At 44.1% G+C, this 19,237-nt stretch overlaps 1 protein-coding gene across 3 annotated transcripts in view; it reads left to right on the top strand.

The window, feature by feature from the left end:
* AHCYL2 (adenosylhomocysteinase like 2) overlaps window positions 1-19,237 on the top strand; it is a 407,107-nt gene that overhangs the window by 288,902 nt on the left and 98,968 nt on the right. For all 3 annotated transcript variants that reach the window (XM_069229350.1, XM_069229352.1, XM_069229351.1), the window contains exon 14: window positions 324-392. In XM_069229350.1, the coding sequence (XP_069085451.1) occupies window positions 324-392 (69 nt within the window). The remainder of the gene's footprint in view (window positions 1-323; window positions 393-19,237) is intronic.

The raw sequence follows: 19,237 nt of genomic DNA, 5'->3' as shown, positions 1-19,237 counted from the left end.
ATCTGGATCCCATTAAAAACAGTCTAAGCACACTGACATCAGGCAAAAAGTGGGGCTCTTTTCTACACACACTCATCAGGGTAAGCAAATATGGAGTTCAGAATAGCACATTTATAATTACCTACATATACTTACTTTGGCCACTTGTAGCTGATGTGTGGATGAAATATTTGTGCGTGTTGATATTATTCACTTCTATATTGGTACATACAACACAAAGCAGAATACTCACCACTTTGTCTTCTGAAATTAGTTTTTATTTTATTTTTTATTTTTATTTTTTTATAAATGTTCACTTGAAAATTGTCGGTTTCCTCCAACAGGGCCGCTTGTTGAATCTGAGCTGTTCCACCGTTCCCACATTTGTGTTATCCATTACAGCCACCACTCAGGTGAGTCTGGCCTCTGCACTTTGTGTTAAAATGTAGAATTATCATAAGACAATTTACACTGTAATTACTAATTTTAGTCTTTGTCATAACTAGAACGTGTTGCCAGACCTTTGTTTCCTAGAATGGAATGATCAGATGTTTGAAACATGAAGGAAAGTACCTTAATGCCCTGAGGATCATGCTGCTGGACTAAAGCCAACCTTTAGAAATCAACCATCCTACCTCTTAAAGTGGGGAAACATAGAATTGCTGGGGATCTAGAGCACTTTTTTAAAAATAATTTACAAATAGTTTTCAGAAATTGAGTTCTAAAATTAAAAAAGCAAAGATTTTGCAGCATTTTGTAGGTCATAATGCCCAATTTACATTAGTTTTCTTTAAAAAGAAAAAAACCAGTTGTAAAAATGGCGAAAGTCACTACTTAAGTGACAAAACCTTTCTGCAAATAATTTATAAAAAAAACAAAAAGTATGTGAGGAAGAATGGGCATTGTAGCCAAATTGGCTGAAGCCTCGAATGGCTGGAAGCCTGACACTGCTCGTTTGAGAGAGCACTCCTCGAGTAGTCCATCATGACCTGCCTGTAGCAATTAAACTAATTCTTTTTTGTGTCTCCTGGTGTCCGAGCACTGAGCTGTGCCTTTTTGACTTCTTTGCCCACTTTTTAAAAACAAAACACTACTTGCAACCTTTAGTACCGAGAGCATTTTCTGCTTCTTGACATATGTTTTTTTTTTTTTTTTAACAAAAGAATGCCACCTCACTTTGTAAAGTGTTGTTTCCTTCACATGGCTGAAGAAGGCATAGACAGGTCCTCACAGCATAGGCTTTATTTATTCCAGATTCTAATCTGCCCAGTGAGGGTCCTTGTAAAAAAAAAAAAAAAAAAACATGCAATGAAGATCTTTAAGGACAAAATGAAGATCTGGTTGCACAGCATTCAAGAAGGCTAGTGAAAGTGTCATGAATCTGCTTCAGAAAGGTTTAAGGGGCATGGAGAGGGGAATTCCTTTGCCATAGCTCATGTCACCACCTCTCAAGACTCCTTAATAGGGAGAGCTAGAGAGATATCTTATCAAGAAATATACTGATGCTTCTGGTCAATGCTGAGATCTGAGACAGAAGATTGGTTGGATGGCCAAATGCTTACTATCGAAAGCACTTTGATGTTGAGGCGCTCATTGAAGCAAATATCTCCAAAAGGGACAACGTCGAGCAGATCTCTACACCTTTCCATGCCATGGGTGCATAACTTGAAGAGTCTCAGACACCTTGCACTCTCAATACTCCATCTATACTGTGCATCAGGACCAAGCATCTTCATTGGCCGTTTCACTGGCACTGGTCCCCCTTATCTTTGCAGCTGTCTTAACCTTGTTGCTGCAGATCCACCACCTCCCAAAGTTCCTCAACTAGCCTGGTTTCAGTTGGCTTCCCTGGCATCTTTACCAGCCTCTCCACAACAAAGAAAAGTCTCTGGCCATTTCACAACATTCTAGAAATGAGCTAGACAATTTAGAAGAGCTAAATATCATTTTAGCCACTCAAGATTCAGAATGTTAGTGGTCATAAACCATTCACTATCAAGATCTTGTTCCCACTCATCTTGGTCATCCATCACAGTTTACTCTACTACCATATCTGAGTCTCTGCCAGAAAACAATCTCTCTGATAGATGACATTCTCATTTAATGAGAAGCTGATGAGAGGTGTGAACAAGCTTATCATGCCAATCGCAACTCTTCAAACTCTTAATTGTTGAGACTCCATCAGCACACTGATTCAAAAATGATTCTTCCATTGGTCCTAAGCTTCTTTCTTAACTTTGACTTCAGTAAGATCTGTATCTGCTAATCTGCAAAAAAAAAAAAAAAAAAAGTACCAACTTCTGGATTAGGATACATTTTTCACCACGCTTTGATCTTCAGCCCTGCTCTTGATGTTTTGCAGAAGGAAAGCGCCATCCTGCTTGTCCAGCTTGTACTGTCTCTCCTAAGAGTAAGCAGCTGGATGCTATTAGCTGTAAAGTTTTAGAACATCTACAGCTACCACAAACGATACCTGTGCCATGTAATACCTTGCAAGATATCTTTTTTGTGCGGAACTCCTGTCAACATTTGGCTGGAAAGCATCCACAAGAGGCCCAGAAGGACTTTAGAAAAGTCTTTTAGAAAACTGTGATGGTTTCAAACCAAAAGATCAATGCCGTAGCTCACCTCTCAGATCTGGCAGCACATGGTTATTGCCCTAGCTTGGATATGAGACGTTCACCTGGCTTTGATTTACCGGATTAAAGTCAAAAGCCCTGCAGGGAATATTAAATATTTATTTTTCTGGGACTTTGTAGAATCCATCTCTTTGCAAAAGGAGATCCAGAGCTGTAATTAAAGTGAGAACTTCCTTTAATTATATGGTGAAACAATAGGCACAGCAGAGCAGTAAGAATCAAACCCAGTAACTGTTATCACAGCATCTCTTTAAGCATTCTATATGGAACATACCAACCTTACGTACAGCAGGAGCCATAATGTAATAAGAAACATCGAACAATACCTTATACCCCTCCCCTATTTACCAGAAAACACAAACAAACAAAGGTAATTTAATACAAGTAAACCAAAGAAAGAGGAACAAAAAAATTTACTATACTTTATGCTTAAACTTTAATTAATTACGACAATCCTGTTAAAGGTCCAGATCCATCCATTGTTCAGTTTGTCAGCTTCCAGAAACACTTTGATCAATTTATGAGGCTCGCTAAATTGAAAAAACTCATTAGCATTATTTGGTAAATTGACTTTTACATCACCGAACTCAATGGTAAGATTTAACCACTTTGCGGCAGTCATTCTGTTCTTTTCTCTTCTCCTGTTGTTGGAGTTCCTTGATTTTCCTTTACACAAATCCTTGTAGTAATTACTAATCCATTGGGAACTGGTATACTGCCTACATTTTTTAAACAGTACAAATGGATTTGTCCCCGTGGTTGAATGAGGGGTAAACATGTACTCCTCCACTCTACTCTTCACCATCTCCTCCCAGTTGATCTTTGTTTTTTTACCAATGTGCATGTTCTCTTTCAATGTACTATTGAACCTCTGCACTATCCCATTAGCATTTCTTGTGAGTAGTACGACTTTTATTCAAATATTGCTCTAACATTTTGGAAGTTAATTGAACACCGTTGTCCGGGAGCAGAAACTTGGAACTCCCTTCTCTGCTTAACAGATCTGTCAAGAACTTGATAACTGACAAAGTAGTGATTCCATTAGTAACCTCGACTTCAAGCCACCTAAAGGGCATGTCTATCAGAACCAGCAAATATTTAGAGGAGCAACCTATATATTTCGTTCCCAAAATATTTAAGGAAATTTCATCCCAAACCTAGGAATCTCATGGCAAACAATGGGGATGTTCTTATTTTCAAAGTTTTGTTGCTCATTCTGCACTCACAACAGGCTCTTGACTAAAAGATCCATACCTGACCATCAAAATGTACATCCTAACCTTTCCTTCGTCCTACGAATACCTTGCATGACCCTCATGAGCCAAATGTACCATTTTCTCCCCCTCACTAAAGCCCCCCCCCCCCGCACCAGAGGGGTACTAATCTGGTACCCCTCAATAAAAAATTGTTATTAACAGAAAGTTCTCCTGCCACTTTTGCCAAACCAGCCAATCTAGTATCAACTCCATTTTTTGTTACGACTGATAATGGCTTCACAAACATTCTATAATACATCTATCTCTAGTTCAACCATCCATTCATACTCAACCCTTGATGATGGCACAAACCTAGAAATATTCTTACCACCAAGTGTCATCACAGGGGACGAAGCCAACAAGATGGCCGAGTAGATGTGTTTTGTCGCGCTCAGGCCGGCCCCGCGAATAATCCTGTGAATTCCAACTAATATCCTAGGCATTGTGGCTAGAAAGTAACTGGGGGAGAAGCATGGTGTGCCGACCACCAAGAGAGACCGCCGTTGAGGCCCTGCGGACGGGCTCTGGAGAGCAGCTCGGCCTGCACTCCCAAATCAGCGGCTCTTGGTTTGCGACCTCTTCCACAGCCGGGGTGGGCTACTGCTGAGCCGTGCTAAATACCACAAAGGGCCGGATATGAACTGAGGCCTGGCCCGAGCGCTGTGCTGCCCGGAGACTGGGGCTGAGAACCTAGTGTGGTTGCCTCTTCTGTCCCTGCACTAAGGGGGCGTGGATAGCGGATAGAGGGTTGAGAGGCACAGGCTGGTGACAGGTCGAGTCCTTACCCCCGTATTCCGTGCCGGGCCCAGAGAGGATTTGAGTGGGGCACCTTGATCCTTGGTCATGCTCTGGACGGCCACTGGCTCAATGAACAACATGGAGAGGCCCTGAGTGAGCACAGCACAGACATTTGGAGGCACAGAGAAGACCAGGGACAATCAATACCAGGGCTTGGCCCAACTACGAGAGTTGACATTAAATAATGGAGGCCCGCGTGTGGAGTGGTGGTGGTCGGACTTGGGCAAAGAGTGGCGTGATGTGCCAGATCTCCTCTGCTGATCGAACTGTGTTTACGTTGGGGGGGGGGGGGGAGGTGAGCAGTGGAGACACCTGAGCTGTGGTTTGGTGATTAGCTAGTCTGCTGGCTGTTACATGGTGGGACACCAGAAGGATCGGTAAATTCTTCTTTATCGAAATCAGTTCTGTGGTTGGTACACAACACTAGAATGGCCTGGTGATATGGGTAAGGACAAAGGAGGGCAACAGTCCCAGGTCAATAAGATTTGTCAACTATGCGCAAGCCACCCATGATAGAGACAAGATGAGTTTGAAAACCCTGGCAGTTTCTTGTTGTGCCAAGGAAGGCGGTGACCCTCCAGAGCCATCCATGTCTGATATCCTGAATGAAATCAAAGGCATGCGCACTGTACTAGTCACCAAGATCAACACTGTCACAGTGGATGTTACACTACTTTGTGCAGACCTATGTAAGGTGGTGGACAGAGTGACTGAGGGGGAGGATAACATCAGAGTACTCAACTGTGAGGTGGCTACCCTGAAAGACACTGTCTCCTCCCTCCACAAGCTTACTGTGTGACTTGATGAGCAGGCGGAGGACATGGAGGGCAGATCCAGCTGGAACAATTTGTTTTGCGGAAGGGCAAAACGTGGAACAATTCCTGGAAAAGTGGCTAGACACTGTTACACCCCACCCCACCCCCCCAGGAACGTCCTCTCTCCCCCCTTTTTTTTTTATGTCAAATGCACCCACAGGGCCCTGATGACTCCTTCCCAGCCTAGAGCGCCGCCTAATGCTAATATTTCCCCTTTTTTCCACTATAAGGATCGTGACGTGATCCTACAGCTGGTACGGGTTAATGGACAGCCACAGTATGATTGACACCAAATACCGTTTTTTCCTGACTACACCCAGAAGGTGCAGAATCTCAGAAAATCCTTTATGGACGTCAAGAAGAAGATGCAGGACTTGAATCTACGCTAAAGCTTGGTATTCCTGGCAAATCGGAGTACTTCATACCAACAAGGTCCATTTTTTTCACTGATCCACAGGAGGCGAGTGCGTGGACATGGTGTCTCGACAGGCGGGATCCCGTTGGGTCTCAGAAACTGGCAGACCTGAAGCTAGAGAGAGACGTAGTGCAAAGAGACGCAACCAGAAACAATCGTAGGGCAGTACCCCATCCCTGGCATCAACAGGCAGAGTTACTGTGCAACCAGATTGCACCCTGGCCACCGAAGGAGACAACATATCTGGTCAGAGCGCCTTTAGAGAACAGCAAAGTTATCCTGACTCTGCTATGGACTCTACAGCGTATGCCCTGCCTTGACTTTGTTGGAAAAATGTCGAGTTCTGACCTCTAGAGGCACAGTCTCCCGGTTTGGCTCGGTGATGACCTCTGACGAGAACTCCGTCTGACACTCAAAATATTTTCTTACAGGTGTCAAATTGCACTCTAATAATTGACAGACTACATGACAACAGTGCATTATCTGATCAAGCAAGGATACACTCAATCCAGAGTTTTGTCCCTCAAAGCTCAAACTATCTTGATCTCCACATTACACCAGTCCATCTCCCAGAAGTTTGAAACTTGGAGGCAGACTCCCTATTCAGGATTGCTTAAGAAAATCCCAAGTGGTTATTAATTTATGAAGTGCTGTACAATGTCTTCTGCAAACGGGGCTTTCGCCAGGGTGAGATCTGCTTACAAATAAAGAGAATAAAATGCCCAAACTACGCCTCCAGGTTTTATCAGCTGCGTACTTTGGGAATGGCCTTTTTATAGGCTTTTTATGCTCTTTCACCGATATCCCTGAATCTAACTGTCATAGTCATCGGACCAGAGTTACTGTTTGGTTCAGGGGTAACAATGTGTGGCCCAATCTTCGATTTTCGAACTTGGCAGCCTGGGGAACCCTTTCAATATGCAAGCTTAAATCTTCTGTGAAAAATGTATTGATATTTTGAAGGATACATGGTACCCTTTCACCAGATTATCCTATGCTTTCAAATGGAAGAGGTTCTTCATCTGGTGCATTCAAGGATCGACCTGACCAGATGCCAGGAATAGGCAATACTCTTAAATCTTCTTGGTTTGGCCATAGGGAGGGTCTGACGTTTTCTTTGCTAAATATTCTTTTTGCAGCCATCACTGCTCATAGAAAATGACATTCATAAATTTTTTAATTAATGTGCCCTCCTTTGGAAGCTATTAATAAGGCTACTTTAAAAACATTTAATTTGGAAAGCAGCCTTCCCTATAGCCATCAGTTCTACTCATGGCATTAGTTGACATTCAGGCACTTTGTTGTAATGAACCACACAAGGGTTTCCACAAATATGAAGTAATTGTGAGAATTCATCTATGTTTCCTCTCAAAGGTGGTATCGGACTGTCTTCTAAATTATACTATTTCCCTTTTAGCGTCTTTTTTCTTTTTTTGAAAAATTAATTCTCTCCACCTTCTTTGGATGTTAAGGGAGTTTTAACTGCTTTCCTGGGTAAGGCCATAGATATTTAGGCCCGCATTACAAGGCTGTCGCTTCGAGGGCTGCCAGCCTTGCGGCGAGGGTCTGACTGCCACAATTGTGGTGGTCCTACTGCAACATTACGACCCTGGCAGTCAGACCGCCATCATGCCGATGGTTCGACAGCAGTCTGAGTTGTACTAAGTTCAGCGCCACCTGGCTGATTACAACTCCGCTTTCCACCAGCCTTTTCATGGCGTGGGCCAGAAGGGTGCCCCCACACTGCCCACAACATGGGCAGTGTGGGGGCTCCCCTGCCCAGTGCCAACGGAATGCGCACGGTCTGCTTTACTGCTTTACAGACCGTGCACGTTCCGAGGGTGCTTTGTGCTACGGTATTTGCCCCAGCTCCCTTAAAGGAGCCAAGACCAATATGGTATCGCTGTTCTTGCCGGACTACCTGCTGGGTGCATTGTAAATACTGCTATGACAGTGGCGTTCTCCCCTCGCGTTCGACAGTCGCCTCGTCCAACCGCCAAACTCATAATGAGGCCCTTAATGATCTAGCCACTTTTTGGTCATATATGGGCTCATTCATACATGTTTTTTTTGCCACTTTAAAAAAGTCAGTTCAAAGATGGATTGTTTTGTGGATTCTTTTGTCTTATTGTAATGTTAACCAGACTTTATTAGGTAAGCCCAAAGCATATTCTCCAAATGGTAATGCAGCTGTTTCCTCATTATTAAGGAACGGATCCTTTTCCAAAATATGTAAAGCTGCCACTCGGGGGTCCCTACATACCATTCCGAGAAATTATGCTGATTAAGATTCCCAGGCCAGTGCCCCAAGTGTGCTAGGCATTTTTGCTTGCTATTCTGTTCAACGCTTATGATTTTAAGTGGGGATCCCCTGGTCGAGAAGGAATGGTTACTTACCATTAATCATTGTTCTCCGAGAGAATCGTCATTGTAGTCATAAGCAGCCTTCCCTGCAACAAAGAAATTAACTATTTTTCTCTCAGGATCCTTCAGCTCCATAGGAAGAGAACTGGCTTTACAGTCACTGGCAGAGTATGATGGATACTGGTGGGGTGGTCTCACTTAAAGGAACAGTCTGTTTCCTACCCTTTCCATCCTGCAGGCCAGTTGGCCGCTCTTGCCTTCCTTTCCCACATCTTTACATTAAAAAAGGTTTGTGAAAGTTTTCTTCTCACTTTTAAATGGTGTCTTCCTCCATTTTAAAATTGTTTTTATCGTGCTAGAGAAACATTATGAAAAAATTAGCAACATAGTCTTGCATTACTTTGAAATTGACTTTTAATAATCGAAAATATGTATTTTATAAAGTGCCCCAGGCCCTTGAAAGTTGGTGCTACAATTCAGTGCAAATGACTATAATAAAGATTCGCTTGGAGGCGAATTAGGATTACAGTAAGTAATAATTTTTTCAGCACGCCTTTGCCTGCTTTGCACTAGTGACCACACCCCCTACTGCCATCCGAGGAAATGGACCCTACTCTTCATTAATACTTCATAAGTCAGACATTTTACTGTTGCCCAAGTGGACTCAATATCTCAGTTAGTGGGTCTTCCAGGCCACAGCTTCATTCTGGTCATCACAGCTACCTGGAATCTTGGGTCGTTCCAAGGCTAAAGTCATTTACAACAACACCTAGTTCTCTGATGTGGCTGCAAGGCTACATGTCAGCTGGGTAACAAAAAACACCTTCAATTAATGAACATTCATGTGTAGCAATAATATTACATATTTTGGATGGTTCTAAAATGTATATTTTCTAAAACCCAGACCGAATGTGTGAAATGTAAATTGATATACTGCTTTTATTGGAGGCACCCAGTGATAGGAGCATAATTGTATAATTACGATTTGGGCCGTGAGGAGGTTAGCTGGCTCCTATTTCCCTCGCTGCCTGGGCCAAAAACAAATCATTGAGTAAAGCGAAATGCAGGTGCAGTTGCAATCAGGGGACCAGTCCAAACAATGTCTCAGCGATTATTCCGAGTGAGGACAGTCACACCCTGCACCATTGTAGTTGAGAAAGGAAGGAGTTCAGCTGCGGTGTAATATGCGAGGTCTGACAGGATTTGATGAGCATGGCCTCTGAAGAAGACAGCTGCCCCTTATGAGGAAGATGGCTCTCATTTGAGCATAGCACCACTTACTGTTACAGAGAGTTGGAAAAGGACATTGACTTGACTTCAGTATTGAATGGAATATCCCAGCCTTCCAGGTTCCAGATGGTTTCCTAGAGCATGCGGTGCCATGCACTCCCATATTGACTAAAGCCAGCTGCCTTTAGTTCTGTTCTTCTAGAATAGTATTTGAAATAGTGCAAAGCAGCAGCAACCGGTTTAGAGTTGCTCAGGCAGAGAAAATCGGAAAAAAGTTAATGTCACTAGTTGCACGTGGCACAGTCCTGTTTGGAGAAGAGATTACTGAACGAGGGTAAAGGCTAAGTCTTTTGAGGAGCCTATGACCATAATATACCCTTTAGCATTCACTGCAAATGAACGTGAATGCAGCTGGAAAAGAGGAATGGATCTGATGATGCCTTGAGAAATGATGTTCTCATGTTAATTAAAGTATTGGAGGCCGAACCACTGTTTACTTCAGTAGTTACTTAAATCATGCTAGTTATCCAAAGCATGGTCAAAGCAGCTTGTATACCATAGTAAAGTTGCAGCACAGGATAAGCACTGCAGCTTCCATACCAAATAAATGAACGGTTGGACCCAAAGCAAGCTACCTGTTACCATGTTGCCATTGTTGACTCTTGTGGTGGTATGACAGGACCACGCATGCCGGAACAATACGGTCAGAACCACGACCGTGTCTTTTCCATGCATGCCTGTATCACGCATGCCTTTATCACGCATGCCTTTACAACAAATTTAGTTGTAAAAGCATGCTTAGTAAAGGAATATGTGGAAACGGCATGTATGGTTGTGTTGTACAACCCCCCCTCACCTGCCCTGAGCCCCAAAACTACCCCCACCTCTAATAAACTACCCAGACACCCCGCCACCCTGAGCCCTAAAACCTTTCCCCGCCCCTAATAACTAAACTACCCCAACCCGCCCTAAAAACTAAACTACCCGGAACCCCCACTCGTCCTTAGCCCTAAAAAAAAAAAAAAAAAAAAAAAAGCTACCCAAATCCCCCACACCTGCCCCTAAAACGTAACTACCCTGCACCCTTAATAACTAAACTACCTTGACCGCCCACACCCACCCTCATCCCTTAAAAAAAAAAAAAAAATAATCCCGACACCTCTGCCCCTAAAAACTAAACTACCCTGACCCCCCACACCAGCCCTAAAAAACTACCTTCCTCGTCTCTCCTTCCGCCCTTCGTTACTACCCCAGCCCCCATCCAAAGCCCTAAAAAAAAACACCATGCCTCTAAAAAAAAAAAAAAAAAAAAACCAGACCTCCCCACCCCAACAACTAAACTACCCTAACCCCCACCTACCCTGAGCCCTAAAAAAGAAAAAGAAATACCCCAACCTCCCCACCCCAGCCCCTTAAAACTGAACTACTCCAACACCCTCCAACCGCCTTGAGGCCTAAAACCTTCCCCTAATAAGTAAACTACCCCGACCCCAGCACCCCACCACAAGTTTTTTGGAGCTCAACAGGAGTGCCTCCTCACTTAAGTAAAATGGGAAACAAAATTGGTAGATTTGCAGTGATCATTCAGGCTCTTTGCATCCGGTCCAAGTATTAGAAATGCAATAGAGAAAAATCTTGGACAAGGAAGAAGATGGTGTAAATTGCACCCACTGCAATATGCCCCTCTTGGGAATAGCCACCAAACTAGCCAATTTAGCAATAGAAATGTGTGCATAGTGCCGACGTTGTCAAGAGTTTTGAGTGGATGTTATCCCACCGGGTATTTTCCTTCACTTTTTTGTTTTTTAATTTACAAACAAAAGTAAGGAGGCGGAAATGTAGATTTGCTTGTTTCCTCCCTTTGAAAAAACGCATTTCTAAAAAGAAAACAAATAAAACTTGTCATTTGAATTTTCTTTTGAGTTTAAGCAGATTTATTCAATCTTTAAACATTAATCCTTATGGTCTGTGTGTGTATACACATACATCCCACTGTGCAGTTATATGAGAGTCTGAGTTTCCATAGGAAGAGCATTTTGATTTCTGAAATAACATTGGCATCATTTGACGAATCTTCATAAAACTTTCCAAAAAAAATACTCATCCACCTTTGCTCCTTCCTGGAAAGTTTGAGTGATCAGTCAAGCAGAGGCTGAGCAAAAAGGGGAAGGTAGGTCTCAAAATACTTTTTTCCACATGTACTTTCCATAGGGAAACTTGAACTTCAACAGAGATGCAAAAAACAAAAACAAAAAAAAACAACTGAAGTGAATTACACCACATTTGGTAGAAAGCTAGATGTTTATCCAAAAGCATGCTTTTTATGATCTGGTGCAAATGATTTTGACCGTTTAACAGGAATTGAGGTTTAAAAAAATTATATCAGTTGCTGCGGGACTACCAAAGGGGTCCCGTAGAACCAAAAAGAAAAAAACTGTAGGTCTCCTCACAGTCCAGAAGAACTACGATGGGAGCCAGCATGCCCTCCCATGTGGTCCTGCTAGCTCCCAATGAATGCAAAAAACAATTTTGAAGAAGAAAGAAAATTTGGGGTGGAGGCCTGTGGCCTGTGGCCTTTTGGCTGCTTGTGAGTCATGGGTGGGAGTGCCAGTTGGCTGCCAGTGCGGGGTTGACTACAGAGCCTCAGGGATTTGGGAAATTATAAAACGTAAAGAAGAAACGCATTCCCTTTCAGATCTTGTATGTTGAAAATGACAGAGCATAGCCACTGCTGCCCATATGTTTGTCAATAATTAGAATTACAATTCTATAAAAGTCTGTAATGGGAAAAACATATTTGCTTTAATGAGTCTGAGAAGCTGGTGATACTTGAAGACTTTACATAGCTTTTATGTAGAAGAATGTTGGATATTGGATGTTAATAATAACCTTGATTATCTTGAGCCACTCTGTTACCAGTGCCACTGGAGAAGCACAAACCCTATGATTCCGCAGGCCAAGTGGAGGTACATTAAAGGTATTCCTGTACTACGAGGCTTCTAGATGTTTTTATCAGTTTTTTTTTTTTTTTTTTTTTTTTTTTTTAATAAAACGTTCAAAAATCATCTGGCACACCTGTTGTAAACTACTAGAGTACTTTAAGCAGTCTGACAAAGTTATGTAATCATGAAAGAATCCCTAATATTTTTGTTTATCAAGTTTCTTAAGAGACTCTCCATATTACTAATCACTAAAGTGACAAATTATCCCTTGACACTCATTTTGCCCCTTGTTAGCCTTAGCTCCAAGCTCTAGTGCTACGAAGATTTTGAATAATGTTGTCAATCCAAGTACTGTATTCCCTTGCCCAATAGCAATCACCGCTCCAATAATGCCTCAGATATGTTCTGTATGGGTGATCTTAGAAGAGGGGTAGGCATTGGGCTGACATTGGGATGGACAGTAGTATATGATCACCTTCCTCCCTTTGTTATATCCCAAGATTTTACCTTATCCATTGCCCTTCCCTTTTCTTTCATATATGGCACTAGTCCTAGTCTGTGTATATAATGTTTCTTGCTACTTTAGTCCTTTATGTTCTGGCTAGTTTGGACTTTGTCTGCTAATTTCCCCTGTCATTCCTTGAATCATATTTTAGGTTTGCTATCAGTCAAGTAATTTTCTTTTTCACTAAAATGATATATATAGTATCATTATAGGGGCTTTCAGCCAGCCCTCTTCATCCGTTGGTATGTCTGTTTCATGTATATTTTTCTTCCTCTCACCACAACACACAGCGTGATACAGTGGGTCAACTCACTTCAGACGTGGGTTAGTCTATGTGGGTGACAGCATTGGTTCATTTTAAGAGAAGCATATTCACGAGAAACATAGTTCCCTTCAGTGCCATGAACTACTGTTGCAGTGTGTTTTTGATTTTAAATTATTTTTGTTTGCTTTTAGCTTTTTTTTTTTCTTTTAAGCTTGATGAAGGCCTGACAGTTTCCTTAATACAGTTTTGGAAAAATCATGACTAAACAAAATATCCATTAACAAAGCCAAAACGCTGGCAGGTTAAAGTCAGATCTGTTTGCTTTGTGAATGGTTGTTCTTGTTTTCTAAGTTACTGACCTATTTAACCATATTTGCATGGTGTTCTAAGTATCTGAGTGATCCCAGTTATGGATATTTATTCCTTTCTAGACCATTGTCGCTCTGATAAATCTGTTACTTCTAACTCGTGTGTGTGTGTATGCATGCTCAAAAAATATAACAAACTTCCACACATAAAAGACTTGCCCTCATCTCTCTTGATCTGAAGACAAGCTAATCCACCAGTTAGGGCCAACATCGCGTTATCCATTGGGCTATTATGGAATTCTCTATTCTAGCTAAGTGCAGGTTCCTGAATCCTCTCTTCTGACAGTTTTGGCACCCTGAATCTCCAGTTTTGAACCTTTCATAGTCACATGCTTGAATGATTCCCTGTTATTCAAGTGGTTGTCCCACGGTACCATAATAAAGCTGTATGTGTGCTTATTGTGGGCAATAATGGCAATGCACAGTCACTTAAATTGCCAATGTCCTTTTTATAAAAAAGAAAAGGAACCAAACTCCAGCCAGTCAGGCAATAGCACCCTCTAGAATACTCCCAAGAGAGGTGGATTCCCTCAGATTTTCTACTGCACAGCGTGTGAAGGGAGTGTCCCTGAATTCTACTCAATTTTATGGAAGAAGTCTTCAGACCCTGCAAAACATGTGGAAAGAAAAGACTTAATGTGTGTGATCTCCACAAAGACCGTCTGTACTGCCTCTATCCCCAGCACAAGGTAGAAGACTGTAAAGTTTGTTGTACTTTCACCAGAGCCTTGACGGACAGGAAGGGGAGGCTTCTATGGCTTCAGAAGGCTAAGTCAAATAAATCTACTACTTCTGAGGAAAGTAGTGACACCTCTTCTACATCTCAGAAGAGAGATCATAAAAGATCCCATAGCCAAGAGACGTTAGAGGAAGGTAGAAAGGCCCTTAAAAAAATCTCATCATGGGTCTGCCAAGGATAGCTAAAAGGAGAAAAATGAAAAACTCCTCAGACTGCCAGATCTGTGTCCAGTACTCCATCTGTAAAAACTCAAGCTCATCCTCCAAGGTCATCATCAGAACCTTGACGAAGAAGCCTAAAACCACTTTCCAACTCTCGTTGACGGTCACCTCACCGCCGAGAGCAACATCGTCGATGGTCACCACAATCATGACAGCGGCGTTGAGGACAGCAATATCGGCGCCTTCCGTGACTACGTCAGCGTCAATCCTGTTGATGAAGATATAGTTGACGACCACCCTGCTGACGAGAATTACACTTACGAAGCTGACAGTCACTCGGCAACCATTGCAGGTGCTACTTCCTTTCACTTTCCTCTTGCCTTAGCTTACCTCACCAAGCAAGGTGTCTCCTCTTCCCCCCCCCAAGCCATCTTCTGGACATGGAGGAGTCTGGGGATGAAAGGGCCCAAAGCCCATCTGAACTCCACGTACAATGTCTGGATGTGAAGGATGAGGAAGAATATGAGCAATACTATAGAGAATATTACAACCCACAACAAGCAAAATATGTGGACAAACCTGGACAATATGGGGGACTCGAGAATTATGGTTAATCGCCCTCTCATGGGGGTATTGTTCAAGTACCTGTGTCTCTGTTTCGAGGCCTCAAGGTAATGTTAAGACTACTGTAGGAAGTTGGCTCTGTATGTGCTATCTCAAAGTAAGGAATAGCATGCACAGAGTCCAAGGGTTCCCCTTAGAGGTAAAATAGTGGTAAAAAGAGATAATACTAATGCTCTATTTTGTGGTAGTGTGGTCGAGCAGTAGGCTTATCCAAGGAGTAGTGTTAAGCATTTGTTGTACATACACAAGACAATAAATGAGGTACACACACTCAGAGACAAATCCAGCCAATAGGTTTTTATATAGAAAAATATCTTTTCTTAGTTTATTTTAAGAACCACAGGTTCAAATTCTACATGTAATATCTCATTCGAAAGGTATTGCAGGTAAGTACTTTAGGAACTTCAAATCATCAAAATTGCATGTATACTTTTCAAGTTATTGACAAATAGCTGTTTTAAAAGTGGACACTTAGTGCAATTTTCACAGTTCCTGGGGGAGGTAAGTTTTTGTTAGTTTTACCAGGTAAGTAGGACACTTACAGGGTTCAGTTCTTGGTCCAAGGTAGCCCACCGTTGGGGGTTCAGAGCAACCCCAAAGTCACCACACCAGCAGCTCAGGGCCGGTCAGGTGCAGAGTTCAAAGTGGTGCCCAAAACACATAGGCTAGAATGGAGAGAAGGGGGTGCCCCGGTTCCGGTCTGCTTGCAGGTAAGTACCCGCGTCTTCGGAGGGCAGACCAGGGGGGTTTTGTAGGGCACCGGGGGGGACACAAGTCCACACAGAAATTTCACCCTCAGCAGCGCGGGGGCGGCCGGGTGCAGTGTAGAAACAAGCGTCGGGTTTTCAATGTTAGTCTATGAGAGATCTCGGGATCTCTTCAGCGCTGCAGGCAGGCAAGGGGGGGATTCCTCGGGGAAACCTCCACTTGGGCAAGGGAGAGGGACTCCTGGGGGTCGCTTCTCCAGTGAAAGTCCGGTCCTTCAGGTCCTGGGGGCTGCGGGTGCAGGGTCTCTCCCAGGCGTCGGGACTTTAGGTTCAAAGAGTCGCGGTCAGGGGAAGCCTCGGGATTCCCTCTGCAGGCGGCGCGGTGGGGGCTCAGGGGGGACAGGTTTTGGTACTCACAGTATTAGAGTAGTCCTGGGGTCCCTCCTGAGGTGTTGGATCGCCACCAGCCGAGTCGGGGTCGCCGGGTGCAGTGTTGCAAGTCTCACGCTTCTTGCGGGGAGCTTGCAGGGTTCTTTAAAGCTGCTGGAAACAAAGTTGCAGCTTTTCTTGGAGCAGGTCCGCTGTCCTCGGGAGTTTCTTGTCTTTTCGAAGCAGGGGCAGTCCTCAGAGGATGTCGAGGTCGCTGGTCCCTTCGGAAGGCGTCGCTGGAGCAGGATCTTTGGAAGGCAGGAGACAGGCCGGTGAGTTTCTGGAGCCAAGGCAGTTGTCGTCTTCTGGTCTTCCGCTGCAGGGGTTTTCAGCTGGGCAGTCCTTCTTCTTGTTGCAGGAATCTAACTTTCTAGGGTTCAGGGTAGCCCTTAAATACTAAGTTTAAGGGCGTGTTTAGGTCTGGGGGGTTAGTAGCCAATGGCTACTAGCCCTGAGGGTGGGTACACCCTCTTTGTGCCTCCTCCCAAGGGGAGGGGGTCACAATCCTAACCCTATTGGGGGAATCCTCCATCTGCAAGATGGAGGATTTCTAAAAGTCAGAGTCACTTCAGCTCAGGACACCTTAGGGGCTGTCCTGACTGGCCAGTGACTCCTCCTTGTTTTTCTCATTATCTTCTCCGGCCTTGCCGCCAAAAGTGGGGCCTGGCCGGAGGGGGCGGGCAACTCCACTAGCTGGAGTGTCCTGCTGGGTTGGCACAAAGGAGGTGAGCCTTTGAGGCTCACCGCCAGGTGTGACAATTCCTGCCTGGGAGAGGTGTTAGCATCTCCACCCAGTGCAGGCTTTGTTACTGGCCTCAGAGTGACAAAGGCACTCTCCCCATGGGGCCAGCAACATGTCTCGGTTTGTGGCAGGCTGCTAAAACTAGTCAGCCTACACAGATAGTCGGTTAAGTTTCAGGGGGCACCTCTAAGGTGCCCTCTGTGGTGTATTTTACAATAAAATGTACACTGGCATCAGTGTGCATTTATTGTGCTGAGAAGTTTGATACCAAACTTCCCAGCTTTCAGTGTAGCCATTATGGTGCAGGGGAGTTCGTGTTTGACAGACTCCCAGACCATATACTCTTATGGCTACCCTGCACTTACAATGTCTAAGGTTTTGTTTAGACACTGTAGGGGTACCATGCTCATGCACTGGTACCCTCACCTATGGTATAGTGCACCCTTCCTTAGGGCTGTAAGGCCTGCTAGTGGGGTGTCTTACCTATACTGCATAGGCAGTGAGAGGCTGGCATGGCACCCTGAGGGGAGTGTCATGTCGACTTACTCGTTTTGTCCTTACTAGCACACACAAGCTGACAAGCAGTGTGTCTGTGCTGAGTGAGAGGTCTCCAGGGTGGCATAAGACATGCTGCAGCCCTTAGAGACCTTCCTTGGCATCAGGGCCCTTGGTACTAGAAGTACCAGTTACAAGGGACTTATCTGAATGCCAGGGTGTGCCAATTGTGGATACAATGGTACATTTTAGGTGAAGGAACACTGGTGCTGGGGCCTGGTTAGCAGGGTCCCAGCACACTTCTCAGTCAAGTCAGCATCAGTATCAGGCAAAAAGTGGGGGGTAACTGCAACAGGGAGCCATTTCTTTACAACTACCAAAAAAGGTTCCCTGAACCACCAGGAGAACAGCCTGCTGCTCCACCTCAGTCTCCCAGAACACTGGGGCCCATCCTTCCACCAATAACTCCAGGATGACACCTGCATCGAGCATGCCAGTGCCTTCTAGAGAGGATCCATTGTCATCAGATGAAGCCGGAGAAGAGGGTGAAATCCCTACAAATCAAACCACTCACGACAAATGGTATGATTTCCTGATTCTCACTTCATCACCTCCTGCACCGCAGCTTGTGGACTCGCCTCTGGAGGAAATAGGGTGACTTCATAATTTGAGGGAGAGGGCTGCTAGAAGGTTTCAACAGCAGTATATCAATCAAGCAGATCCACTGTTTTCTCTGATTTTAAAGAGCTGACAAAGATGTCAGTGCAAGCCATACCCATTGTTGACTACATATGGGAAGACGTCACAAAAAAATATGAAAAATCCGGCTACTGTAGCGGCGGTGTTGCTATGTATAGACCAAAAATACAAGGCACCTGAAGGCTCACTGGCTTGCCTAATATGACATCCTAAGCTGGACTCCATAATCTCTCAAGTGGCTCGACGTCGCTCTAAGAACCCCTCCACACCTATCTCTGCTTCACCAGACAGGAGGGCTGACACAAGTGACCTCAGAGACCGGAGGACAGGAGACAAGAGGCGAGGAAGATCTTGCAGGAAGGGAAATGCACATCGGAGATCATTGATTGTGCAATGGACATAACCTCAAATTAATTTCAGTAGCTAGCAGGAGCTGCAAGTTTAAGACAACAAATTTGGCTCATGGCAACATTTTTCCGGGCACAGGTGCAGTCAAAAAATACTTGATATGTCCTATACTGGAGAAACTCTGTTTGGCAGACATGTACATGATGCCTTACTGGCCATAAAGATGGACACAGACACTGCTAAATCCCTGGGCACCCTGCAGTATCGAAGAGGGCCATTTCGGGGAGGGCACGGAAGAGGTTTCTTATCAGCAGACAGAGGAGAATATCCGCGTTTTCAGCAGTACCAGCCCTTCCAAAAGCAATGTAGAGCTTCCAACCAACAGCAGCCACCTGCAGCAACATAGAGTAAACAAGGGCCTAGAAGGAAACAGACCCACCAAGGCCAAGCCACCAGCTGCAAACAATAACCTCACCAAGGTGCCAGCTACCCCCAACACTTTAAGGACTCTGGGTGCAAAGATTTCCAACTACTTCCAGCAATGGCAGCAAATAACATCAGACAGATGAGTATTAGATCTTGTCACTTATGGTCATACTCTGGAGTTTATCATGAAGCTGCCAAACATTCCACCAAAGTTAGTGCAACCACCTCATCTTCACTTACTCCGAAAGGAAGCACTCACCATGCTAAACAAAGGAGCAGTAGAAAAAGTTC

This window comes from Pleurodeles waltl, chromosome 4_1 (genome assembly GCF_031143425.1).
Source record: "Pleurodeles waltl isolate 20211129_DDA chromosome 4_1, aPleWal1.hap1.20221129, whole genome shotgun sequence".
NCBI lineage: Eukaryota > Metazoa > Chordata > Amphibia > Caudata > Salamandridae > Pleurodeles > Pleurodeles waltl.
Note: the sequence above shows the minus strand (reverse complement) of the source record. Positions and strands in the feature narration are given on the sequence as shown.